Genomic DNA, 26948 nt, shown 5'->3' with positions numbered 1-26948 from the left:
GGCGGAGAGGAAGTTCCGGAGGACCGCAGCACGCAGACGCCAGAGCTCGGGCTCGCGCCAGCGCGCCGTAAGTGCGCAGGCGCGCCGGTCGTTCTCTTTTCGGCTCTTCCTTCTCCCGGTCTCCGGACGTCAGCGGCTGTTGGGTCCTATGTCGCGCCGGGCCCTCCGGAGGCTGAGGGGGGAACAGCGCGGCCAGGAGCCCCTCGGGCCCGGTGCCCTGCAGTTTGCCCTCCATGATGACGATGATGCGGAAGAAGAAGGTCCAAAGCGGGGAACAGGCGGCCGGCGCCCCCGGGGTGCAGGGAAGGAAGGCGTCTGCGTCAACAACCGGTTCGAGCTGGTGAGAAGCGGGGCTGCCTGGGGTGGGGGTGGTGGGAGGGGGTGCTGTGCCAGGCGGGTCGTGACGTCAGGGGGCGGGGCACACAGGTCTGGGCTGCGGTGGGGGCGGGGCCAGTGGCCAGTGGGTGGAGCAGGCGATGGGGTGGGCGGGGCCACGGCGGGTTGGGCGGGGCTGTCGGGGGTCTGGGCTGCAGGGTGGGCGTGGTCTTTACGTAGAAGGGCGGGTCCGCATCACAGTGGGCGGGGCCTCACTTCTCCAGGTCTGGGCGCTGTTATTTCAGGACCGAACATTGCCTACGTTAAGCTGTTGCAGGGCCATTGCTGACATTCTTGTTTACTTCTCACAACCCAGGACTTGGTGTTTTCCTCATCGCTGCATTAGCTGCGATGGTGTTTAGCTCATCTCTGCACCCACAGCAAGTGTCTGACACAGAAATGACACCGTAGATGTGAATTGAGGAGTAAACGCCCACCGGGGTTTCTTTAGCTGGCCTCAGTCTGTACTTCGGCATGTGCGCGCATCGCCTTATTCTTGCTTCTCTGACCTCTGGCGGGTAACGTGTCCGTTTTGCTCACCTTGTATCTTCTCCTCGGTGTGCCCGAGTGGTTGAACAAACAGCAGTAGGTCTGAAGATCATGGAGAAACCAGTGACTCTTTCTTGGTCTTGTGATTGCTGCTTGCTTTATGGAAAGTTGGCAAGTTAGACACCCATCATAAGATGGCGGGGCGTGTGGGCTTCCAGTCTGGGAGATTGGTTTAGATTATTGACCTTCCCTCTTAAGGTGAGAGACAGCCTCACCCTGTAGTCTCTGGGGGAGTTGGGACGAAGCGCTTTCTTCATATTCTCCAGTCTCCCTCCACTTGTCCCGATTCCGAGATGAAAAGTAACTCCTTCCCCGCTACCTGTTTCTTCTCATTTCTTTCTTCCTTTTTGGCATTTTTATCATAAAAAATTTCAAACATGTACAAAAATAAAAGTAGTATTAACCTTCACGTGCTCATCTCCCAGCTCCCACAGTTGGAAACACGGCCAGTTGTGTCTGTCCTGTATTTCCGTCACATCACGTGTCCATAAATTTGCCACTTTTCTGACTTCTCTCAGAATACTGAAGTCTTCCTTCTCATCTCACTTGTCCACGGGCTGAAATCAATGTGTGCTGTAGGCAGCCATTTCCACGGACGTTTTATGTGCTTGTGCTTTCTCTTTCCCCATATCCCCAAGATTTAGCCCTTAACACCAACAGCTGCTCTTTGGAGGACATTGAACATTGCAGGTGCTGCTGCTACATCATATGATTCTCATAGTCTGGGAAGGAGATCTTGTAGTCCCCCCTGTGCAAATGACATGCTAAGTGACACTTGGAGAGTAAACCCAGGCTTTCTGACCTAAAACTTGTACCCTTAACCATGTCATGGTTTTTGTCTCTGAAGCAAAGTTAATGTTCCTGCTGAAGAAGAAAGGAGGGTAGATGGACAGGGGGGCAGAGTGTTTGGGAGAAATGAAAAAAATGGCAGATGCTTACCTGTGTGAATGGAGGAAAAGAATTCTGATGTGGACCTCCCCATGACATCATGTCAGAGGGACTCAAGGTCTGTACCTGCTCAGGACTCTGCTGTTTGTGTGTTCCCTTCCACTTTCTGACACTGGTGTCAGCAGCTCAGATGTCCTTCCTGGTCTTGGGATTCATACCTCCAACTCCACGTCTGTCACCTCTTAGACCTTTCACAGACATCTCAAACCCAGTGTGTCCGACTGTTGACTGCTCTTTCTGCCTCCTCCAGCCTTCTCTATCTCCGCTTTTCCTCTTGTCCACGCCAGCAACCTGAAGGTATCCCTGATCTTTCTCTCTCTCAACAGTGTGCGAGACCATTCTGAAGTCCGGTAGCACCTGGGTGGGGACTGTTGCCTCTGGCCTGGGTCACCATCATCCTTCGGCCCAGTGCTTCTCTTCTTGTTCCTCTGCCACCTGTCTGAATGCAGCAGCTACAGTCACGCATACGTCTGACCTCAGCCCTCCTTTCTTTGCAACCCGCCAATGATCCCACGCCGGTCTCGTTCACCCCATGAGCTCTGCCACCTCGTTTCCTTACGATCTTGCTCGCTCTGCTGTAGCCATAGTGACCTGTCCCCTTTGCTGTCTCCCCTGCCTTTAACACCGTGTATTCAGATGTCCCGTGTCTCACTTCTCCTTCCTCAGGATTTGCTCAGAGGACGCCTTCTCAGTCTTGCCTACCCTTCCTGCCTGCTTTCAAAGTGGAGGTATCTGCGCATTCCCATTCCCCTTCTTCTGTTGTCTCTCAGTTTTCCCTGGCAGCTATCGTAGAACATACCGTACAGATTCTCTGTCGGTTCTTTCTGTTTGGTGTTACTTTCCTTCCTTGCTCTCTGATGAAGTAGAAGCTTTGTGGGAACAGAGACTTTGCTGCTCCCTAACACGTCCCCACCACCCTGTGTCTGGCACCCAGCTATGCAGAAAATTTACTGCATGAATTAGCATTTCCTCTAAGCGGACCAGCATGTACTGTCTCCAGCCAGAATGTGTGTGCACAGGCTTTGGAGTCAGAAGGACCTAGGTTTGGATCCCAGCCCCGTCTCTTCATAGCTGTGAGAACGTGGACAAGATATCTAACATAAGCTTCAGTTTCCCTGTTTCTTGGCGATGATCTCACTTCATGGGATTTTCATGAGTGATAAATGAAGTAATAACGTGTGTAGCCTTTAGCCCATACTGGGCAGACGGCACTCTGCAAATGTAGGTATTAAATGAAATTGAAAACCACGGTAGGAATGTGACCTGAAGTGGTTTCCTTAGAAGCCTTTCCGGGGCACTTAGAAGTGCTCTCCTGGAGAGAGGGAAGCAGAGCAGGAGACATTCTTCGTTGTTAGTTCATGGATTTATCCTCACAACTAGCCCTTGGGTGATTTTGCTGCTGTTGTTGTTGTTGTTGTTGTTGATTTTGTTGCTGCTGTTGTTGTTGTTGTTGTTGTTGTTTTGGCTTTAGATTAGAAATCATCTCTCTCTCTTTTTTAAAATTCTGCATATAAGTGGACCGGCACATTTCAAACCTGTGTTGTTACAGGGTTAACTGTATGTGTATATGTCTCTGTTTTTATGTTCAATATAATGGTCATGCCTGGAAAGTAATTGAAATAAGCATCTAAGTTGTAAAATTAAATAAAAAACCAAACTTCTTCCAAAATAAGTTTCAGTGATTAGGCTGCTGCTGTTTGGCTGGAATAAGGACTTGAAATTGTTCAGTGATCTTTGAGTTGGTGTTCAACACGTGTCATCTTTGATATCGAGTTGATTTTGATCCTTTGTGTTTTGTTTTTTTTTTTTAATTTTTTTTAATGTTTATTTATTTTTGAGACAGAGACAGAGCATGAACAGGGGAGGGGCAGAGAGACAGGGAGATACAGAACCTGAAACGGGCTCCAGGCTCTGAGCTGTCAGCACAGAACCTGACGCGGGGCTCAAACCCACGAACTGTGAGATCATGACCTGAGCCGAAGTCGGACGCTCAACCGACTAAACCACCCAGGCGCCCCACAGAAACAGTACTTTTAAAGTAATTTTTCTTAGAGAGAGACCATGCAAGCAGGGGAGGGACAGAGAGAGAGGGGAACAGAGGATCTGAAGGGGGCTCTGCACTGACAGCAGTGAGCCCTATGCGGGGCTCGATCTCACAAACCACAAGATCATGACCTGGGCCAAAGTTGGATGCTCAACCGACTGAGCCCCCAGGCGCCCCTCAACATAAATCTTGTGTCTTACAACCCAGTGATTCTACCTCTGCGTACTTACCCAAGAGACTTCTGCAAAAACGCTCACACAGTAGCTTTCATCCAAACAGCCGCAGATGGGAAGACCCTCAAGCGACTTCCTCTGCCTGATGGGTAAGCTAACGTAGCGCGTCCACACAAAGGAGTACTGGTGACCAATAATACGGGCACCAGCAGGATAAGCGTCAACACGTTACACTGTGTGAATGGAGCTAGACACAAAAGAAGGCATACTCTGGCTCTTTCTGCACCAAGTTCTAAGACGGGCACAGGCCATCTCTGGTGGAAGAAATCTTAGCAATGTTTGCCGGAGTCATCAGGAAATGTTAGTTGGAGATGGTAGGAGGCATATATTTCTGGGGTAATGGGAGCATCTTACATCTTGGTAAGAGTGTGGGTTACATACTTATGCAGTTTCCAAAACTCATACTGTGCGTCCGTTTCAAGCCACATAAATTATACTCCGGTTCCGTGCTCCTCCCCCCAAAAAAGACGAAATTCCCACCCGGTGTTTATTGAAGTATCGATCAAGCCTTATCCCCGTGGAATAGCAGAGAATATGTGTGTAGTGAACAAGAACCTCTTGAAATTGTTACCCATTTGAGACCGTGAAACTGATGAAAGTACCAGCTTTTGGATACCAAATGAGATTTATCTCAGGATGGTGGGTGGAGAGTCCTTGAGTGCTGGTGCCTGCTGATACAAATAGCAGTGAATCATGCGCAGTTAGCAACTCTCTCCAGTAAAGAAACAAGACTGAGTATGTATATCGTTGGAGGTTTGCACATGTGCGCACAGACCCAGAATATTTCAGGTGAAGCTTAGCTTGGCATAGAGCTTATGCATTTGAATTTCTCCGAACACCTCAAGTTTCCAGAAGGGGCTCAAAAAATAATATCTTAGTGGGGCGCCTAGCTAGGTCAGTCAGTGGAGCATGTGACTTTTGATCTTGGGGTTGTGAGTTTGAGCCCCACGCTGAGTGTAGATATTACTTAAAAATAAAATAAAAAAATTCTTGGGGCACGTGGGTGGCGCAGTTGGTTAAGCGTCAAACTCTTGATTTTGGCTCAGGTCGTGATCTCACAGTAATGAGGTCTAGCCCTGAGTCGGGCTCTGCGTTGGACACAGACCTTGCTGAAGATTCTCCCTCTCCCTCTGACCCTGCCCTGCTCTCGCGTGTGCATGCACCCTCTTTGTCTCAAAAAAATTTTAAGGAAGCGGACGTGACTTGAAGTAAACCAGCACCCGGCTTCACTAGAGGCATTAGGGGTAGAATTCCGTTGAATACCGGAGAAAGTGTAGGTGCCAATTCCCCAGTGCATCCCCCACTTGTTTAGAGGAAATGTCCCAGGAGGCCACGTTCTAGTTTTCTTCCTTTGCTCCAACATCCAAACCAACCAGACCACACATGGGCCTCTGGCTTTACAATGCCACCACTCAAAAGAAGGTGCCTGCAGTAGGAGTCCCCACAGTATCGGCGACGCGGGGACAGAAACTATTGTGCTAGAAGTCGAGCATTTTTGAGTCAGATATGGATTTGCAGACAGATTGGCGTCACGTACTTCTGGGTTGTGTCCTTGGTAGGCTCCATTGGTAAAGAAAGCAAAACCAAAGGACACAAAAATTTGTTCCCGTGTTCTTTTCTTTGACACTTTCCCAGCTGAGACGGTAGGCCAAAAGAGAACCATCACTGAAAAACTCACCGGCTGCGGTGTGACCTCAAGTTTAACAAGAAATTGTCTCAGGGTTGTGGGGGTTAAAACATGTTACTTTGGGGTGCCTGGTGGTTCAGTTGGTTGAGTGTCCAGCTCTTGATTTTGGCTCAGGTCATGATCTTGCCATTCGTGGGATCCAGCCCCAACGTCAGGCTCTTGCTGACGATGCTGAACCTGCTTGGGATTCTCTCTCTCCCTTTCTCTCTGCCCCTCCCCTGCTCGTGTTTTCTGTCTCAATAAATAAACAAACTAATAAGTAAATAAAAAAATAGATGTTATTTTTATTTTTTAGCTTTATATTTTTCAGAGGTTCTAAATTGAACATACAGTTTTATTTTTGTGTATTTTGTGTATTTCAGTGTACTAGATTGGGTCCATCCCATCTCATCTGGTTCATGAAGCATAGGTAGTATTCCTGCTAACCTCTCTTATCTGTTTGTTCATTGACTGGCTAAAGGGCCAGAACTTCCCCTGTAACTTGTACCCACCCCTGCCCCTGTCTCGCCTCCAGGGTGTGTGTTTAGGGTGTGCGGGAGCGTGTGCATGTGTGGATCCTTCCTTTTCGCTACTATGTAAGGTTCTGTCCTGAGTTATTTTTATTATCGTGTGTTACTTTTATCAGGGAAGAGTTTCCAGGTAGGTCAGTCCTTGGGTACTGTTTCTTCCCCCAGGTTCTTGTCCTGTCTGCTACTGTAGATGAGCTACCTAGTGTCTCCAGTAGGAGGAAAGAATATTAATGCATCGACAGAACAAATGTATATACGAATCTTTGTGCTAGGGTTCTGTTCCATAAGGGAGGTAAGTTGTAACGTTTGGGGGTTCTTCATTATGTCCCCTCTGAAGACAGAGACCCCGTGGGGCCACACGGTGCCCAGCATTCTCTGGAGTTTATTGACTAAAGTAACCGTGAACCAGAGCTGTTCAGAAGGTGAGCAGTACGGCTCTGCTAGGCACACAGACTTACGTTTCTTCCTCCTGTGACCTCAGGGTGATCCTGAACGTGTCTCCCCGCCTCCCGTCCCCACCCCCGCCCTGTCCTGCTCTCTTGTCTCTAACACAGGTCAGTATCGCCATGGGATCTGTGACCAGGACACCCGTAACACCCTTGTTCTCTCCCATCTGTCTTCCAGATAAACATTGAGGACCTTGAGGAGGGACCAGTGCTGAATGGGGAGAGACCCGAGTGTCTGCTCACAGGGAACAGAAGGAGATCCCAGAGTGGAGGTGCAGATGTCAAGAAAGCTGGAGAAGTGGCTGGCAAGGCAGCACCCCCAGAGCAGGTGTGGGGACTAGGAGGTGCCAGCCACATACACCCTCTGCTGTCGTTTTCTGGGTCCCAGTCGTCCCCACTTTTCCTTGGGACCCCTGATAAGATTTGCATGACACCCTCAAGACGAGTTGTGGGCATCGAGGAGGCCCCACACAGCGTCCCCGAGTCAAGTTTTCTTGGCACAAGAGTGGCCTCCACACTCTGGGAGGGTCTGCTCCTCTCTCCCCAGGGGGTGTGTTTTTTGTGACTGTGTGTCTGGAGCTCTGGTCAGGTGGTCAAGACCCTGGGTGGACGTGCCTTGAAGAAGTACGTAGGTCAGGTTAGCGTTGGGGTGTGGCTGGTGTGCACGACGGCAGTGCGGGAGAGGGTCCCTCAGGAGATCTTTTGCTTGTTTACTCAGTAAGTGCTTTTTGTCAGCCTACCGGGTTCTGGGGACAAGTCTGCCTTCCTGGGGCCTCTGGTCGAGAGAGCGACAGATGAGGACAGACAAGTGCAGCTGGAGGGACCCTGACTCGTGGCGTAGAGAGGGGCGCCTGCCTGAGCTTGGGGTGGTGTAGTGCTTCACGTTGCGGGGAAGGAGGTGGCCAGGTGAAGGGGCGAGAGCGATTCGGGCAGAGGCACCAAGCAAGGGTGTGGGGGAGTGCAGTGCGGGGTCCCAGTCTCCAGGGTGGCTGAGCGTGGCAGGGAGAGTGGTTGACAAAGTGAAAGATGAAGGCAGAGGGCGGGTGGGTGGATGCTTCACACCCTGTGAGCCTCTTGAGGTCCTGGGAAGCCACGATTCTGTCAGGAAGGAGAAACTGGGAGGGAACCAGAGTTGTGGGCCAGTGGGAGGTCTGTGTTGTTGAAGCGGGTGAGCTCACAGGACGTTCAGGGTGGGAGGGAGGGGACCAAGCCTGTGTTCCCGTGTCCCTCTGTAGCTTGCTGCTTTAGTTGTCAGCGGGTAAGATTTTGTCTCTTTCATTGACTAAAATGTGCTTCTTTTGTTAGTCTAATATAAGTGGCAAACTCCGAAAGAAGAAAAAGAAACAGAAAAATAAGAAAAACACTGCAGGAGAAATTCTGGTATGTGCATCTGGCTGTTTCTCAGGGCAGTTCATTTTCATTTGATATTTTGATTCCTTCCCGTTAGGAGTCTAACTCAGAGGTCAGGGAAGGTCACTTACCAAATCTCACTCGTGTTTGTTCACTTTGTTCCTTGAGGGTCAGACCTCCCTCTGTGCTTTCTGTTTTCTGGTGACGTCTGAAATGATGCTTTCTGGATGGTGCAGCCTCTGTCACTGGACTGCCCCTGTGCCCCGACCTTTCTCTAGTGCTGATGGACTAATCAGATGTTGAGGTGTAAGCCTCCAGGTCCAGTCGGTTGTCAGAAAATCTGTCTTCATTATCGCCTGCGGCCCTCATCACCTGATTCTGTGTGTCTTGAGGAGGCTGTGGCCCTCTGTGCCTGTCGCTGGCAGTTACAGCCCAAGTGCCACCTGAAGAGCTTGGCGGGCACATCCGAAAGATGAGCAGTGTAGGCTTGTGACTTGGTCATTTCAAGAGTCCTTCTGGTTCTATGATCTCGCCGATTCTGAGCTTCCTCTAACGAAGCATCTCTCCTTTTTTTTCTAAATATGTGTGCAGTGCAGTGTTCAGGAAGCAGACCCAATATAATGCTTCTTCTTTGTAAAAACCATTTTATTGTCGATCTTACATTTAAAATAAAGTCTGTGTGGTGATTAGATGTTCTTCTGGGGCTTTTAGGAAAATGGGCTGGAAGATATTGATCGCATCCTGGAGAGGATTGAGGATGGCGGTGGTTTAAGCCGCCCAGGCCCGCCTCCCCTGAGCTCAAAGAAGCACGTCCTATATGTGGAGCACAGGTTAGCTCGTCCCCCTCCCGGCTGACACAGAGACTCTTTGCAAAGGGAAGGTAATATTTCAAAAAGAAGGAAACTTACTGTCTTGATCTAAAAGTGATGTAGGTTTATCGCCAAGCATTGAGGCAACAGGGGCAAGGACAGAAGGCGAGGGAGACCCCTCTGTTTCCAAGGACCCATCACTTAGCTTTGTAGATCTCTGGGAGTGTTTTTTTCTCGGAAGGTGCTGAAGTCAGAGGTCATCCTGGGACAAGTTATTCCTGTCTTGTCCTCATAGATGCCTATGAAAAGCCTGTCCCTACTGAAGAGATTGTTGCCAGTGTTTAAAAAGCCGTCTCTTTTCCTGAGTCCGTGAGCACACCTTGACCTAGTCGCAGGTCTGAGGCTGCTCTGATTTGGCCCCAGGACCGGCCGCCTCTGCTTCGGGTTAGCGTGGTTTTGAAGGAGGCCTGCCGGTTGTCTTCCTCCCAGAATAGCTGTTCTCTCTGCTGGGTTTTATGTGACCTTTCAGAATCCCCAGACTCAGTGTAGAAGAACTCAGTTTCATTTCTGTTCGTGAAATTTTCAATTCTCTAGACACCTGAATCCAGACACAGAACTGAAAAGATATTTTGGTGCTCGAGCTGTCCTGGGGGAACAAAGGTAAGATCAACACTGGCTGCGTTCCCAAGGAAGGGAGGGAGGTTCTCCGGATGGGTTAGACCCTTGGGGAGGGGGAGGGGGAGGGGGTCCTCGGGGAGGGGGAGGGAGTTTCTCCAGGTCGGTTAGACCCTGGGGGAGGTTAGGCAAAGGGCCTTACAGGAGGAAACCCTAAGGACTTCTGGTTCTGAGGGATCTGAAGGGGGCTGGGGAGAAGTTGGTGTTTGACCTTTTTGATGGCCATGGGGCTCCAACCCTCACACTGCCTTTATTAGCCTGTGAGCCAGCATTTTACAGGGATTCTGGAAGTCCTAAAATTTTGAGCTTCTAGCCTTGAAATATTGGCCAACTTCATTTCTGTTTCTTAGCAAGCAAAACCAACACGAGGTTTAGGTTCTGGGATCAGTTTGGTCTTTGTTAATTTAATAGTTCTTAGTGGTAAACCCAGGGGGAAATGCTCTGTTTGCAGACCTTTCTGTAGGAGGTGTGGGTGTTCAGCTTTCCCAGCGCTCCAGCACCGAGTCCGTTCTGACCAGGAGCTGTCACACCGGCAGAGGCTTTGTCTTTTCAAGTACTGTCCGTGTGTTTTCTAAATGTAGAATTAAATGCTTTTTATAAAAGAAAAAACTGAGGCAATTCAGAATTGTCTCCTCTGACACCCCCGAAGGTAACCAGTCAGGACAGCTTGCTGCCCCTCTCCGGGGCCCCTCTGCACACACTCCTCGTTCCCCGGAACCACAGGGCTCTGCTGGCGTCTCACGCCGCATGGTTCTTCATGGTTGGATTCCAGGCACCATTTTCACGCCCGGTGCACGAGGGGAATGCCCTCGCCCCGGGGGACAGGTGCCGGCTTGTGTGCTGGCTGCACTCGTCCTGCGTCCGTGTGGTCTTTTCTAGTGCAATTGCACAGGAGTGGGTATTCCCCTGTGGTGTTAGCACCAAGTCTCTCCGCTGCCTCCCAAATACCGGTGTGCCTTAGCCTACCCACCGCCTGAGTGTTTCTGCCTCCTCTGACCTGTCGTAGCGTTAGGGGTTTTAGATTCTGTCATAATATACACGTGGAGGACTTTTCTTGTTATTTGCTGATGGTTTTTGGTTTTATCTCTGGTGTTAGGTTATTCAGGACACAGGGGTTTCTGACTTTATGTCTTCTTGTGGAATATTGATGAAAAACATTTTCACTTAAAAATGTTCCTCTTGGGGAGCACCTGGGTGGCTCAGTTGCTTAAGCGTCCGCCTCTTGATTTCAGCTCCGGTCATGACTTCACGGTTCATGAGTTTGAGCCCAGCGTCAGGCTCTGCACTGATAGTGCAGAGCCTGCTTGGGATTCTCTCTCCCTCTCTCCCTCTCCCTCTCTCCCTCTCTCTCTCTCTCTCTCCCTCACTCCGCCCCCCCCCCACTTGTGCTTTCTCAAAATAAAGATACTTAAAAAAAAAAATAAATAAATAAATACATAAAATGTTCCTCTTGGTCTGAACATCGTGCCTCTCCCCAGCCTAGCTCCGCTTGTTTGCATGTGCTTGGCCTGTCTTTGCCGTTTTCTTCACACTTGTGCCTGGTCTTGTTTCTGTGCAAATGATACTTAATGTAGTTACATTTATTGTTTTTATAGTATTATTATACTTCTTAGGGTATTGATTTGTTTAAAAATTTAAGTCCCACCGAAGGCTTCCCTGAGAAGCCACGGTTCCCTCGTACCCCTTGCGTGCAGACGCACTCAGTGTGTTTCTGATTGTCCCTCTCCGGTGGCCGTCTCAGAACGTGCAGATGGCCTGTGCACAGCTCTTTCTCGGAAAGCTTCCTATGACAGACGCATACGGCATACTCGCCCTCCTGCTGCTCTTGTCTCCCCCCCGCTGCCCCCCACCTACCTCCCTGCCTCCTCTCTGTTCTGTGTGGACAGCTCACTGCAGGGCCGGGCTGTCCCTGGGCTTCCATCGACCAGGCAGTTCTGCATATCCAGTTAATTCTCCTATTTACACCCTACCAAGCTCCCGGTCAGAACTGGGCTCCGTGCTGGAGTGTCTGGAAACTTGAACACTCACACCTCCTACAGAAAGTCCTGCCAACGGGCCTTCGTGCACAGAGCGTTTTTTACTGCATCTACCGCATGATGCCAACCGCTAAGAAGTGTTAAGTGGACAAAGATCAGACTTATCCTAGGTTCTAAACCTCACGTTGGTTTTGATGCCGGTTGAGAAGCAAAAATAAACCTGGCGAAAGTTTCAGGGCCAGACACTCAACATTTTAGAGGTAGTCATTTGAGTGTTCTTCAGACTATGACTGTGCTTTTTTTTTTTTTTAATTTTTTTTAAACGTTTATTTATTTTTGAGACAGAGAGAGACAGAGCATGAACAGGGGAGGGGCAGAGAGAGAGGGAGACACAGAATCTGAAACAGGCTCCAGGCCCTGAGCTGTTGGCACAGAGCCCGACGCGGGGCTTGAACTCAAGGACCGTGAGATCGTGACCTGAGCCGAAGTCGGACGCTTAACCGACCGAGCCACCCAGGTGCCCCTATGACTGTGCTTTTGAGGCACCATGTTTTTTCCTCCTGCATTTTGCCTTCTTGGTGGGATAAGAAACCTGCTTTTTTATCCTGTTTCTAATGCAGGCCAGATTCTTACTCATCTTTATTTTCTTAACAAAATGGTTCATATTATCGAGAAAATACACAGAATCACATACACATGTCCACATGCCCGTTACTCAGCTCAAGAAAGAAAGCGTCAGTGACGGAGCAGAAACGCCTCCCTGCAACCACCACTTTGCGGGGGGCGGTCTGGTACCGCCGGAGACATCCCCGCCCAGCGAGGCAGGAGCACCGGGCTGAGGGATGAGGGCAGTCTGTGGGCCACATCTCGGGGAGCTCAACCTCCCTCCCCTGCCGCCCACTGGTGCTGTGTGGCTCGTTCTCACCCAGGAGTGTGTTGGTGTCGGTGTCCTGATGCGCCCCCCCCCCCCCCACCGGTTCCTTCCGTGGTTCCCCTTGTTCCCTTCTCAAATCCTGTTCTTGCGTCGCTGGCGTCTTGAGAGGCGAGGAGAGGACCCGCCTCAAGACAGAGCTCTGCCCTCTGCCCTCTGCCCTCTGCGCTCAGCCAGCGGAGCATCTGTCCAGCCCGGCCCCCAGGGAATTGCATCCACAGGCTTGCTCTCCTCCTCCTCCTCTCTGTTTTTGGTCTTCAACTTCTGTTTCCTTTTTACCTCTCTTTCCTGCCATTTTGCTAGACCCAAAAACTTCCGGTTCTTTCTGTCTCTGGTTGTTTGGTTATTTAGATGCGGCGTTTCGTTTGGCTGGGCACTGCTGACGTTCTGTGAGTGCTGTTGCATTCTGTCCTGTGCGTGCCCTTCCCTTCCCCTCCCCGCGGTTTTGCTTCCGAGGTCCCTCAGAGGTCAGGCAGCGAAGATGAAGCCGTGACCGTGTCCGTTCTCCCCAGGCCGAGGCAGCGGCAGCGTGTGTACCCCAAGTGTACGTGGTTGACGACCCCCAAGAGCGCCTGGCCACGGTACGCCAAACCAGGTGAGGGCCGGCACCGGGCCGCGAGGACCTGCGCCCGTTGGGCCAGGCCGCTGCCCTGTTTGTGCAGAGCCAGCGTGCGGGCGTGTGAGCGTGCGCCCCGGCCTCGTGCTGGAGGACGGAGGGCCCCCCACCCCCCAACACAGGCCAGCTGCGTGTTTTCTCGAATACGGTTCAATGCAGCTTCTGTCTACCTTTTTCTTTTTTCCTGTGAATACTGTACCACGGGAGGCAATCAAGTTCGTCTTTCAAGCGTGGTATTTTATGTTCTGTTGCCATGTAATAAGTACGCGTATCTGAAGGGAAACAGCCACAGTGCAGAAAGGCTTGCTGTGTGCTTGTGGTTGACATCACGACACCAAAAGGAGGAGCATCCTAGAGCCCTTGGGCCGGTCGGGCGGGACAGAGGGGAGGGGCCGGGGTGCCCACTGTGATGGGAGCGTGTGACAGCCACGCCCTGCTTCTGTGTCTCTGGGGTTCTGCGTGATTCCTGTGTGCTGGCAGCGAGGACACCCCCCCACTTAGCTAGCAGAAGCCCCCGAGCCACTTTGAACAGACAAAGCTCCTGGCTCTGTGGCGGGGCCGTCAGAAGGGACTGGGTCGAGGGTAGCCTGGAACCACTCACCTGTTCTGTGGAGGTAAGTGGTTCCTCAGAAGAAACTGGGCCTCTACCCAACACGTGGTACAAAGAGAAAGGCCGTCCACTCGTGGGGTGTAGATCGCCGTTGCTTCAGAGGCCTGGCTGCAGCCCCTGCACGGTCTCCCATGCCCACCTGGATCTGGGCTCCAACCGCTGTTTAGGCCCAGCCACATGCCATGGGGGTGGCGCCGTGTGTGTCCTCAGGTTTGTTGTCCTGGGACATTGATGATCGATCCACACCCCCGGGGGCGGGGCGGGGCCGGGGGGACATCTTACGAGGAAAGGCGTAGATGGGACGTGGTGCCGGTGTGGACCGAGCTGTGGGCGGTCAGCCCCGGGCATCCCGGGAGAGCAGACGCTGTGACAGGGACTCAGGCTGGATGCACGCAGAAATTCCTGTCCGGGAACACCACGGGGCCTGACGCCACACTCTCCCCAGGTCTGTCGATGCGGCTGCTGGAGTCCAAGAGAGGCCTCTCCTTCTTTGCGTTTGAGCACAGTGAGGAGTACCAGCAGACACAGCACAAGTTCCTGGCCGCCGTGGAGTCCATGGAGCCCAACAACATCGTGGTGCGTGTGTCCCCACGAGAGGGTCCGCGCCCAGCCCACACCCTTCCCACAGTTACCCAGGGTGCCCCGGGCCTGGGGCCCAGCCTGTGGTCACTCCGCCCGGAAGCACCTTGCCCTCCTGGCTCCTCTCACCTCCAGGATACGCCCGGGTCATGGGGGCTGAGGGCCACGGCAGGATGCTTCCGAGGACTCGCCTCATCTTCCAAGGGCTGCTTGTGTGGGGGGGTGGCAGAGGGTAAAGATGGGGGTCCCGGGGCACAGAGGTCCCGGTTCCCACCACAGGCCTGGTTATGAGCTTGGTTTGACGTGAGGGTGTCGTGGATGCCACCGCTGGTAAAATTTTCACAAGGGTTACGTGCCTGAGAGAAAGGCCTGCCTGGGGCTGGGGCCTCGCCGGCTGCTGTCCAGGGGCACCACCTGCTGCCCCATCAGTGTCCCCCTCCTCGCAGGTTCTGCTCCAGACCAGCCCGTACCACGTTGACTCGCTCCTGCAGCTCAGCGACGCTTGCCGCTTTCAGGAGGATCAGGAGATGGCCCGAGACCTCGTAGGTAAGGGGGCGCGTGGGCACCCCGCCCTGCTGTTCCTCCGCACCCGCACACGCCTTCGCTGGCGGAGCACAGGCGTTGTATAAAGTGATGGCGGGGACACAGGGTTTGCCAGGGTGTCTTTTAAACAGCGGCTTTCTTGAGGTACGGTTCATAGACCATACGATGCTGCCATTGATGGCGTATGACTCGCTGGTGGTTAGGTTCTGGCAGAGTCGTACAGCTTTGTCACCACCGATTCTAGGTCATTTACGTGACCTCTAAGAGAACGCTTGCCCGTCACCTGACGCCTCCCCACCCCCAGCCCCTGGCCACCCGGTGCGCTTCCTGTTTCTGTGCATTTGCCTGTTCCGGACATTGCCTGTGAGTGGAATCCTGTGACTCACGTCTTCAGAGCTCCCCTCTCGTACGGCCAAGTGATGCTCCATAGTGTGGATAGACCCATGTTTTGTGTGCCTGCCGGCATGTGGGGGACACTCGGCGCGTTTCCACTTCCTGGATCGCGTGAACAAGCTGCTGTGGTCGTGTGCCTGTGGGTGTTGTGAGCACGTGTGCTTGTATACAACCCTGGGGCCGACAAGTGGTCTGTGGGTGAAGCAAACGCACAGAGTGGCTTCGGTGATCCCCAGGGTCACATCTGTGGCGCGCCGCCTTTTCCCAAACCCTCGCCGTGTGACCTCCTCCCTCTGAGAGCTTTCTCTGTGAGCCGGGGCCGGGGCGGGGGGGGGGGGGGGGGTTGGTGAGGTTGCACTTGCCACACGGTGGCCCCGACCCCCTCCCCTGGTGTTTGTGTGGCCTGCAGAGAGAGCGCTCTACAGCATGGAGTGTGCCTTTCATCCCTTGTTCAGTCTCACCAGCGGGACCTGCCGGCTGGATTACCGCAGACCCGAGAACAGGTGGGTTTCACGGTGGCAGGTGTGTCGAAGCTGTCCTGCGACGGGAGATGGCAGAGGACTGTCCCCGAGGCGTCCCACCTGCCAGCTCACACTGGGGCACCTCACTGTGTACAACCTGAATGCAGGATGGCTGGGCTCACGGACGCACCGATTGGGCCAGCCTGGGGTTACTTCTGTCCTTGTTACAAGTGAGTCTGATAAGCGACTCCACTATGTTGGGGGCTGTAATTGTGTTTTCCTTGTATGTGTGGACAATAGGATCTGTGCCACATGAGTTTAGAATGCTCTGGAATGCTTTGCGGGCAGCCATACCTTCCAGTTCCTAAGCCAGTTAGCTGCTTGCACTTGGCTTGATCCTGTTCCCGGTGTTAAGCGGTCATGATTGGGTGCCAGTCTTCTCGCCAAGCCCCACTCTGGCACCAGCCCTCACTAATGGAGCCCGAACAGCCACAGTGGCTTCCCTGTTGACCTCCCCCCCTGGCTTCTTGCCCTCATGGGGCTGCGGGGGGTGGGGGGGTGGGAGGGTCCTCTGTTGTCCGGTGCCCTCTCCCTCACGGCCTCCAGCGTCTGTGGTCATCTCCAGCACTGGACGCCCTCCGCACCTTGGCAGTCAGCCTGGGCACGCTGATCCCGACTGCACAGATTGTCTGGTTTTGTTTGTGTTAGTCTTGTCTCTCCAGTTAAGTTCTTAGTTCCCAGAAACAGGTTATAAAATACTAACATCCACAGGCAGGGTGTTGGTTATTGATGCAAGTAACAGCCTACCAGGATGCTTCAAGTCCCAGAACTGGATGCATCCAGCAGCAGTGCCCCTAGCAACTGTTGAGGTTTGAGGGCAAATTAAGGTGGTAATTACAGTAGGAGATGTTGACCTCTCCTCTGAAGCGAACAGCAGGAAACAAAAAACACGATGGTTGCAACTCCCAGATAAGCTGGTTTTTCTCCACACGGACAGACACGTAACCGCAAACAACAAGCAGAGCGTCACCTTCTCTGCAGACACAGGAACACTTGCGAACACTCGCGGTGATTAGGCCGCGCGGGAAATGGCCAGCGCGGCCAAGGAGCAGAGGGCAGCGGCGGTGCTGGACGAGGCTTCCGGGCAGTGCGGCTCTGGCGGCTGCCGCTCTGGCTCACGAGGAACTGTCTTGGATCTAGGAGCTTCTACCTGGCCCTCTACAAGCAGATGAGCTTCCTGGAGAAGCGCGGCTGTCCCCGCACGGCGCTGGAGTTCTGCAAGCTCATCCTGAGGTGGGTGCCTGCCTCTGGCGCCCGTGTGCTCGCGGCCTGGGCCTGTGGATGTCCACGCCGGCCCACTCTGCCCCTTGTCTCCCTTCGCCTTCCCCCCCCCCCCCCCCCCCACTCCCTGGGCCGCCTCCGGAAGCCTGGAGCCGGACGAGGACCCTCTGTGCATGCTGCTGCTCATCGACCACCTGGCCTTGCGAGCGCGCAACTACGACTACCTGATCCGCCTCTTCCAGGAGTGGGAGGTAGGCGTGCGTGTGCGCCGTGACGCGGGGCCAGATCCCCCCCACCCCGCTTTTCTCCGTCCAGGGTCTGTGCGCCCCAGGGCGGTTCCGCGAAGCAGTGGGGAGGCTCTGGCCACACCCCGCGTGCTCCTCCCTTTTTGTCTCCACTGCTGCCCGTTTCCCCTGCAGACGGGCTCTGCCTCCAGCCTGACATCGAGGCTGAGACTGGACACGAGACCTTCATAGTGATTTCGTGCGGAAGTGATGCTATTTTAGGAATTTGGGTTAAATAGAACATTAGTAAACGTTAACTTCACCTGTTTTCTTTTTAATTTGGCTTCTAGAGAACGAGTGTTCCTGTTGGGCATTGCTGTCCTGGGGATGTGTGAACCTGACCACCTTTAGGGGGCGGGGGTGGCGGGCAGGGAACCGACAGCTTACCTTGTTGATCTCCGAGCTGGAATCTTTTGTCACCACGCGTTCGTGCGCGATTGAAAAATGACTACGTAGATCATTTGAATTGTGTCGCTTGGCTGCTTGGCCGAGGAGTCCCGCCTCTGGGGATCTAGTTTACAGAAGTTCCTGGAGCACCCCCATCCCCCCACAACAGGGCTGAGGTCCCATTTTTGCGGCGGAAATGGCACGCCACGTGTTGTCTGTTCCCTACCCATGTGGAGAAAGGCAAGGAAAGCGCTCGGCCACGAGAGTGGACGTGATCGGGTCCTGGCAGCAGGAGGGACACTCCTCGTTGCCGCCCCGACTCACTCAGTTTTCCGCTGTGACAGAGCACAGGCTGGCTGCTTTCAGAGCCGAGCCCGTCATGAGGGCGGGCATCTGGCTGTGACCCCACCTGACTCCGCTTCCCCCCAGGCCCCTCCTCTCATCCATCCCAGGCAGTTTTCTACCCTCCCAGGGCCATTTGCTTGTTTTCTGCCCCGAGGAAGCCCCCAGACGTAACACAAAATTCTCGTTCATGCCAAGTGACGAGATGCCAGCACGACACTTGTGTTCATCACGGGCGCATCCAGTGACTTTGGAGCAGCTGTGGGTCTTGAGTCTTTTGTCTTTGGCACAGTAGAGCTCCAGGTTTTGTGTTTCCGCCCCTTTCAGGCTCATCGAAACCTGTCTCAGCTCCCGAATTTTGCCTTCTCTGTGCCGTTGGCCTATTTTCTGCTGAGTCAGCAAGCAGACCTCCCTGAGCAGGAGCTGAGCTCTGCGAGGGAACAGGCCTCTCTCCTGATCCGACAGGCGCTCACCATGTTCCCTGGAGGTGGGTGCGGCGGGCCCCAGCGCGCACACTCCACTGACAGAAGGGCGTGTCTTCGGGGCTTTTGGACAAGGCGTAGGTAGTTACAGTTCAAAAGCAGAAAATGAGTCAGAAGCGACTTTGGCGTTCAGGTGTCTTGGGGCTTCAGGATAAGTTTCTGATATTGACTGAGAAAAACTTACTTTCTGAAGGTGTGGTATTTTCTTTTTTTTAAGTTTCTTTTTAAGAGAGAAAAAGAGACAGCACGAGCGGGGGAGGGGCAGAGAGAGAGGGAGACACAGAATCCAAAGCAGGCTCCAGGCTCTGAGCTGTCGGCACAGAGCCCGACGCGGGGCTCAAAACCCCCGCAAACCGTGAGATCATGACCTGAGCCGAAGGTGGACGCTTGACCGACTGAACCACCCAGGCGCCACCGTGTGGTATTTTCTAGAGACATAAGTGAGCTGCAGGATCTTAGCAGAACGTGCAGGAGGGGCCCCGGCTTTATGTTCTTGTCTTCTAATCCCATCTTTCACTGGGTTGAATAACTCGGAGACAGGGTTGTCCTGGGATTGCTCGGAGAACCTCCAGGCATCCTAGAGCAGTGGGCTGGCGTCTGTGTGGAGACAGAGCTGTGTGGTCTGTCAGGGTCCCGCTGGAGTGCAGTCCTCCTACCACGTGCATTTTCACAGAGGGCCGAGTCCCGGGGACGGGCCGTGGGGACTTATGCACGCCGTCCCCCCGGCCCCCAGCTGGAGGAGCAGCCCAGGCTCTTGAGGTGACCCCTTAACCTCAGTGAGCCTGCTGCGTCCCAGGCCGGGAGAGGAGGTGACCAGGGTCCCCGCTCCTGGGGCTCACATCCTTGGGCGGGGAGAGTGGCAGGTAGTACCAGGTGCTGGGGAAAACACAGAGAACACAAGCATGGTGAAGGTCTGAGGAGGCAGCCAGGGCAGGGCTGAGACCCATGTTACTCGGGGCGCCCACTGGACAGTGTTCTCAAGCTCTGCCTGTGTGTCCAGGCCCCGCCCCACTCCATCCGTGCTCACACGGGGCTGCCTGGCCAGGCCATAGGACAACCGACCCTTCCCCGTCAAGGTGCGTGAAGTTACGAGGCGAGGCCCTTGGTGGGCACTGGCTGTTTGTGTGGGATCGGGGCATGAGCCGCCTGTAAAGTCACTCGGAAGACAGGGTTCTCCAGGTGACCTCCTGTGGGGAGGCCACTGCTGCTCAGGGAGAGAGACAGGCTCTGCCCCAGGCCTGAACCCTGCAGGCCGGCCTCCCCACCAGCCTGCGGAGGGAGACTGTGATGTCAGTGGTTAGAACGCCTTGTGCGTGTGCCTGGGGGGCACGGGTGCAACCCCTCAGTTGCAGACCGGGCCACGGGGAGGCAGCGGGACGCACGACCCCCTCCAAGGTGGCAGAGGCTGGTGTGGGTAGACTAGCCTCACCCTGGTGTCACCGTGCCCATGGGGGCCCTGCTTTCTCTGCAGCCCTCCTCCCTTTGCTCGAGTACTGCAGCGTGCGGCCAGATGCCGCTGTGGCCACTCACAGCTTTTTCGGACCGGACGCTGAGATAAGGTAAAGGCCGACGGGCCCTGGGAGGACAGTGCCCACCTGTGTGGGAGTCGTGGGGACGCTCCTGGGGGCAGACCCTGGGAGTCTGGCTGTCACTGCTCTCTCCCCGCTACTGGGAGGGGCCTGGCAGGTGCTCTCTGCTCGAGACCCCGGCGGCTGGACTGTTCTCCCACTTGGGTGGCCGGGTCTCGGGTCCAGGCGGGGCATCGCCTCAGGGGTCAGGCACAGAGCTGGCCGGTGCGTGAGCAGCCTGCAGCCTAGAGCACAAGCCTTCCTGGTGAGGAGTGAGCAGGGCACGGGGCCCACCGTGCCCGCAGCTGCTGGGTGGGGTTAGTATCATTACACTCGTTAGCGTGGCTCATGCATCTGCATGGCACGTACTACATTTTCCAAATTTCTCATTAGAAAACGACAGAAAAACGTGCAGTAAGGGAGCCAGCCACCCTCAGACCCTGTTTGTAAACCACAGCGGTTCTTGCGGCGTCTCTGTGCGTGCACGTGCATATTCTTTTTCTATTTTATGTTGCTGTTAAGAAACTCCTACTTTTTTATTTATTTATTTTTAAAATATATTTAAAAGTAAATATCTTGAGAGAGTGAGGGACACACAGAATCTGAAGCAGGCTCCAGGTTCTGAGCTGTCAGCACACCGAGTGTGACGTGGGGCTCGAACCCGCAAACTGTGAGATCACGACCTGAGCCGAAGTCGGACATTCAACCGACTGAGCCGCTCAGGCTCCCCAAAGAACTTGTGCTTCCTAAAACACACGTACCCTGGATAAAAGTAACCGCTGTGTGTGCCCCCGCCCCGCTCCGGGGGATTGCCTGCCCCGGTCGGCAGCCCCTCCGGGCGGTCTCCTGTCACCCCCGGCTGCTGGACGGGGCCGGACGCTGCCCATAGGCGCCGGCGGGTGCACCAGGCCTCGCCCTGGTGGATTCTGCTCACGGGCTCCGCTCTCCCGCAGCCAGCCCCCTGCCCTGAGCCAGCTGGTGAGCCTGTACCTCGGAAGGTCGCACTTCCTCTGGAAGGAGCCGGCCACCATGAGCTGGCTGGAGGAGAACGTCCGCGAGGTTCTGCGGGCGGTGGACTCCGGGGACCCTGCGGTGGAAGCATGTGAGAGCAGGTGGGCTCGGGGCCAGGGGTGACAGGGCGGCAGGTGGCCTCAGGATCCTCGTAGGACGAGGCCCACCTGCTCGGGCGCTGCCATCACAAACGGGGCAGCGGGGCCGGGGCGGGCTCCATTCCACGTGCTGCCGCTTTACTCCCGGCCCTAGGCGGAAGGTGCTGTACCAGCGTGCGCCCAGGAACATCCACCGCCACGTGGTCCTGTCTGAGGTCAAGGAAGCCGTTGCCGCCCTCCCCCCGGTAAGGCAGAGGGGCTGGGGGTGGGAGCTTTGTCACATGCCGGGCCCTTCCCCTCACAGCCAGGGATTTGAGAGGTGGAGCTGTGACCTCACAGGGCTCAGAGCAGTGACCCGGCCATTCGGGGCCCTGGAGCCTGCGTCCCGTAGCGCTAAAGTGGGGCTCCTGACACAAGTGACCATATGATTCTGTCCCTTCCCTACAGCACACACACTTTTGCCCACGGGTGTCCTCCGTAGCCCTCTGAGCGGGCAGAGTGAGTGTCCCCGTGGAAGAAAGGCTCTCCCTGCCCTTTCACCCGGTGGCTTAGGACGGTACGCATAGCCTCGCGGCCGGGGACCGTTTCTGTCTGACCGGTGGACTCTTAGCAGAGAGGCCGGTCCGGGCTGGAATTGGCTGAAAGCCTGCAGAGGGGAAGGCAGGGGCTCACGGCAGGTCTGCTTCCCTTTGAAGGATGTGACCACGCAGTCTGTGATGGGCTTTGACCCTCTGCCTCCTTTGGACACCATCTACTCCTACGTCAGGCCAGAGAGGTACCTCTCCGCCTCCTGCTTTGCTCCTTTGCTCGTACAGCTCTGAGGTCAGTGCTTTAGGGCTCACTGCCTCCCGCAGACACAGGCCTGCAGAGGACGGTGCGGTTTGGGGTCACGGGTCAGCTTTGCCAGGCGTGTGCTTTCACTCCTTTGTCGACAGCAGGAGCATTTTTGGGTCAGCTTCTAGAGCAGGTGTTGGAGGTAACAGTGGGAAGCAAGAGTAAGGCATTCCCTGTGTCCTCATGGAGCGTTCACAGGGCAGTGGGGAAACAAGTTCGTTACGGAATCGAGGCTTAAATGTGGAGTCAAAACTGCAGTGAGAAACTTCTGGTGCACATGACTCTCCGAGAAGGCCGTGGTCATTGCTGTGTGAAGGAGCAGTAGACCTTCGACAAGTAAAGGGGGAGGGAATATCGCTGGTACGTGAGAAGAGTCAGCGCGTGCAAAGGCCCTGTGCAAGGAGCATGGCACAGGGCACGTTCCAAGAAGTACAGAAGACCCACACAGCCAAGCCAGGAGGGCCACAGTGAGAGCACAGCGGAGCCCGAGTCTGCAGTGGATTTGTGGACAGTGGTTAGCCTTGAATCGTGGACTAGCTTCTTTTTTCTCTCCTCTAGTCTTTAAAGCTGAGCGATTGACTTACCAAGAGCCTTTAAGCACAGTCTTGTAGATCTGGAAGTCACAGACAGATTTGCCCGTTTCGGGAAAGCGTGTGGTTTCCAGATCTCAGTAGAGCACATTATGTAGGATGAAGGATCTTTTTTTTTTTTTAATGTTTAATTTTGAGAGAGGGAGAGAGAGAGAGAGAGAGAGAGAGAGCAAGCAGGGGAGGGGCAGAGAGAGAGGGAGACACAGAGTCCAAAGCAGGCTCCAGGCTCTGAGCCGTCAGCAAAGAGCCCGACGTGGGGCTCGAACTCACGGACTGTGAGATCATGACCTGAGCTGAAGTCAGACGCTGAACCGACTGAGCCACCCAGGTGCCCCGAAGGACTTTTTCTTAACTGAATTGTGCTGTAACAGTTAGACTATGTGCTTCTAGGGAAGTAGTTCCCAGTTGAATTTATAAGTAGAGTAAGATGACAGTCAGGAATTTGCGACCCTGGAAGGTTCAGAAAGAAAGCGGACTGGCTGGACATTGTCGCCCCGACCTGAGGAGTGGCCGAAGGGCTCTGCCCAGCAGAGGCTGCCGGTCCTTAAAAGTCCAGCTGGAGCTGCTTACAGCGTGGCGTCTTCTCAGGGGGGCACTCTCCAGCACACCCTGGAATCTTCCCTTGATGTGACCCCTTTGCACCCCTGCACAGCTCTCCTCAAGAGTGACCCTCTTCCCTGCTCGGCTCAACCAGCCGGGTCCCGAAGGGCCCACCGCCTCTGGACGCCATTCCCCGGGAGGCCTAAGCAGCCCTCACCGGTACCTCTGGGCGCCCACTGCCCACCCAGAGCTGAGCAGGAGTCTTGGTGGTCCAACCCCGTGTCCCAGCTGGGGCTCGGGCTGCCTTCCTGTCCCTCCCCTCCCTCGAGGGCACTTTCTGACCTTCCTTCCTCCTCTTCCAGGCTGAGTCCTGTCAGCCACGGAAACACAATTGCCCTCTTCTTCCGGTCGTTGTTGCCCAACTACACCATGGAGGTACGTGGGCACGTGTCGGCCGGGTGGGTTCAGGCAGGGCCACTGGTTGTGCACGGGTAGAGAGCCTTGCTGGAGCCCGCGGCCGGCCTGCTCGGGAGGCTGGGACATGCCCGCCTGACGATAACCACCACCTCGGCCCCTCCACCGGACGCGGCTCCCTTACCCGGTGCTGGGGCCTGGTCTTGTTAGACACGCGCGTTTGGGTCTGGGGGCTTCCTCTTCTCGACAGGGTCCTGGGCAGGCCGGGTTGGGAGCACTGGGCCTCAGCCCAGGACAACCCCTGCTCAGACGAGTCTCCTTGCCGCAGGGGGAGAGGCTGGAGGCTGGAGGGGCTGGGGGTCTGAACCACAACCAAGGCTTGAACAGGCTGATGCTGGCCGTGCGAGACATGATGGCCAACTTTCACTTCCACGACGTGGAGGCGGCTCGTGAGGACAACCCCGAGGGGGACGGGGAGTGGGACTAAGCCCGCGTAGATGCCGCACCCCAACGCTGTACAATTATGTTCCCGATTGCTGTTCTGGTCGGAATTGGCCAGTTCCCTGGAGTAGAAATGCTGATGTGTTGTCCGCCTTCCTCCTTTGTGTCTCCTATAAATGTGAGTGGGTTACGCTGTGTGTGGCCTGGGCTCTTCTTTTCCGGGGCTGGGGTCAGTGCCCAGTGTGAGGCAGGTGGGTCCCGGATCCGCACAGCCCCCGAGGTTTCCCAGGAGAGAACATGACCCACGGTCACACACAGCCACGCCCAGGCTCCGTGTGAGCTCTCTCCGTTGCCACCCTGCCCCTCCACGATTTGGGGCACAGAGCAGAGACGAGGTCCCACAGGCTTCAGTGCAGCGTCCCTGCTGAGAATGCCCCGGTGTTTGACCCGACCCCCCCCCCCACCCCTCCCCCAGGAACGTGGAACAGGCTGGCTGGGAGCCGTAGGGGCTGACACCGGAGTCCTTGGGCTGGGCTCCACAGGTGCGGAATCTGCTCACGCTGACAGAGTGGTTTTATTAGGACACTTCAGGGCAGCCCCGAGCTGGAGGGAGGCTGAGACGCAGGCTTTGGAAAGGCTGTCCTGGCCGCTCTGGAGAACGTCATGGCGGAGACTAGGGGGCATTTGATTAGGGAGTGAGCACGGCATGGAGGAGGGCTCATCACCGGGGCGAGTCCTGGCCCTGGCCCGCCTGACAGCTTGCTACCAAATAGGGCTGCCTCTGACTCAGGAGCCTGACTGGCTGTGGAAGGGCCAAGGGCACTGAGCTGGGTGCTCTTGGCTGCTGGGTGCCCTCCCAGCCCTGATCCCCACCCTTGTAGGCAGCAGACGAGGCGGGTGGGCGGGGTGCTGCTGGCGTGCTCTGGGTGGGCCAGGATCGGTGTCTTCTGAGCCCTGGTCCGGAGGCCTGCCTCCTAGGAAGTCCCTCTTCCTAGGAAGTGTTCTTTCTGGCCTCACTGTGCAGTCACCTGTTGGGGACATCCGTGAGGTTATCCTGTCAGGAGTTCCCAGCATCTGTGGGTGAACAGAAGCCTCTGCTTTGAACACCCCTGGCCAGGGCATGTGTCCCACAGATGTGTTGGTGTCTTCATTCCTTGTCCCCATAACTGGATTCGGTAGGTGGGATTGAGTGTGAGATCATCCCAGACTGTCCTGGACGCACAGGTCTCCTGTTAGGGTGTCCTGCGGTAAGCTTCAGCCTATAGGACAAGAGTCTCCTGGGTTCCTCCACGAAGGGGTTTGTTCTCTGAAAATGACAGACAAGCAAGGAGAACTTGGCACCCTGCCTCTTCCAGCCTTAAATACATCCAGATGGGGAGGTGATGTCCAGAGCTGCAGCAGCCATTTTGCAACCAGGAGTCGGTGACCTCCAAAATGAAGAGCCAGTGTCCTAGGGGTAGTGAAGCAGAGAGAGGCTGGCCCCAGCCCGTGATGAAACTGCTCACCTCTGGGCCTGCTGTCCTGAGAGACTAACAGCTCATCAGTGCTCAGCCAGGCTGGTTGGGTTTAGGTTATTACTTGCAGTTCTTTGTTTCTATTGGAGACAAGAAGACAGCCAGGTCTCACGTCTGAACATCTGCTCTAAGACTCGACCTGCCACCCCGTGTCCAGGTGAGCGTGAATCAGCTCCTCCCGGGGCTGATATGTTGTGCCCTCTCCCACCAAGCCAGACCCTACCTCAGGGTCTCTGGCGCGGACACTGCAGGGTGGGCGCAGAAGCCATTCCCCTCCCTGAGTTCAAAGAACCCACTGTGACCCAGCCCTGAGCCAGGCCTTCCCGAGATCCTCCCCCCACCCCCACCCCCCACCCCACCGTGTCCAGAGTCAGGGGGACCGGGCCGCACGCCCCACATGTCTGCTCATGCGGCCGTGTCCCCCGGCTGGCCCTCGGGGGGTAACCTCTGTGAAGGAAGCAGGGCCTGGGCCCGGTGGTCAGGGACCCCTACCTCCTGCTGTGGCCACGGCTAGGCACAGGTATCCCACCGGACTTTGCACCCCAGCCCCCACACGGAGCTCCTCGACCCGTCGAATGCTCGCGTGTTGTCAGCCTGCGTGCGCCTGGCACTGCGCTTGGTGCTGGGGACACGACGACTGAGGGGTTCCTGCTCTTAACAGCCTCCTCACGTGTGGGTCGGGCACGTTGTCTCATGTTGACACGTGCTCTGAGGGGACAGTTGTGTCCACCACCTGTCCCCTGGCCGTCCCTCAGTTTCCCTTAGGGGCACTGGAGGTCGGAGTTGCTATAAGAGGCCTTGGGGATTATCTGCGATTTCCTTTAGACCCTTCCCCTCACAACCATAACTGATCACAACGCTGATGTCTCCCTCCCGTGAAGTCCTCAACAGGTACGTCAGAACCAGATGGGGAGTCTCGAGGCCTCACCAGGAAGAAGACTGGTTGTCCGCCAGAGGCTGTCCAGTTCTCAGGCCCTTTGAAGTCTCAGGCTGGGGGGGGGGGGGGGGGCGTGGGGAGGGCGCGTCCGTCTCAAAGGCCTCATTTGTGGAGCCGGAAATACTAACAGCCCTGAAGTGTGACGGCACAGAGGCGGGGGACGAGGCTGCTCCCACGACAGACTCTTGGTCGGTGCCCCCACGTGTGGAGGGTGGTCAAGAAGCTGGTCCCTGGTGATGGACAGCCGCAGCGTGAGTCCTGGGACCACCCCCACTGGCCGTGGCGCCACCCTGTGGTCCTGGGAGCCTTTGCTCCCTTTGGAGTTCTCCATCAGGCGGAGAGAGTGGGAGGTGGAGTCCACAGAAGGCATAAAGCTGGGCCGGGGCGGGGTGGGGGGGGGGGGGGTTGGTGTGTTCCATCGTGTGCCTGGTTCCTGGGGGGTTTGGGCTTTTTGTCTTCTATGGGGGGGGGGGGGCGCGGTGCTCGTGCCA

At 55.5% G+C, this 26948-nt stretch overlaps 1 protein-coding gene across 2 annotated transcripts; it reads left to right on the top strand.

Moving 5' to 3' along the window:
• TCF25 (TCF25 ribosome quality control complex subunit) lies at positions 1 to 26853 on the top strand. 2 transcript variants are annotated; one of them, XM_086688558.1, is made up of 18 exons: positions 1 to 340; positions 6970 to 7119; positions 8097 to 8171; positions 8853 to 8971; positions 9545 to 9610; positions 13045 to 13127; positions 14204 to 14334; positions 14784 to 14883; positions 15683 to 15776; positions 16935 to 17027; positions 17161 to 17266; positions 18356 to 18515; positions 19982 to 20069; positions 21032 to 21190; positions 21342 to 21432; positions 21883 to 21962; positions 23514 to 23586; positions 25326 to 26853. In XM_086688558.1, exons 1-18 carry the CDS (start codon positions 149 to 151, stop codon positions 25365 to 25367), a joined length of 1902 nt encoding a protein of 633 aa, XP_086544684.1. In that variant the 5' UTR covers positions 1 to 148; the 3' UTR covers positions 25368 to 26853. The 2 variants fall into 2 exon arrangements, with proteins under 2 accessions (XP_086544684.1, XP_086544683.1); XM_086688557.1 differs by lacking the exon at positions 25326 to 26853 and adding an exon at positions 23894 to 24196.
• The last annotated feature ends 95 nt before the right edge of the window (positions 26854 to 26948 follow it).

Source organism: Puma concolor, chromosome E2 (assembly GCF_028749965.1).
Source record: "Puma concolor isolate L17-30 chromosome E2, mPumCon1.1.hap2, whole genome shotgun sequence".
In the NCBI taxonomy this organism is placed as follows: Eukaryota; Metazoa; Chordata; class Mammalia; order Carnivora; family Felidae; genus Puma; species Puma concolor.
This window is presented reverse-complemented; position numbering and strand designations above follow the sequence as displayed.

What these genes read in the sequence shown, in the direction of transcription:
- TCF25 (XM_086688557.1), top strand. Translation starts at nt 149, where the DNA reads ATGTCGCGCCGGGCCCTCCGGAGGCTGAGGGGGGAACAGCGCGGCCAG. An exon ending in GCTGTCCTGGGGGAACAAAG is followed by an intron (nt 9,611 to 13,044) that starts GTAAGATCAACA and finishes CGTTCTCCCCAG; the next exon opens with GCCGAGGCAGCGGCAGCGTG. An exon ending in GCTCACCATGTTCCCTGGAG is followed by an intron (nt 18,516 to 19,981) that starts GTGGGTGCGGCG and finishes CTTTCTCTGCAG; the next exon opens with CCCTCCTCCCTTTGCTCGAG.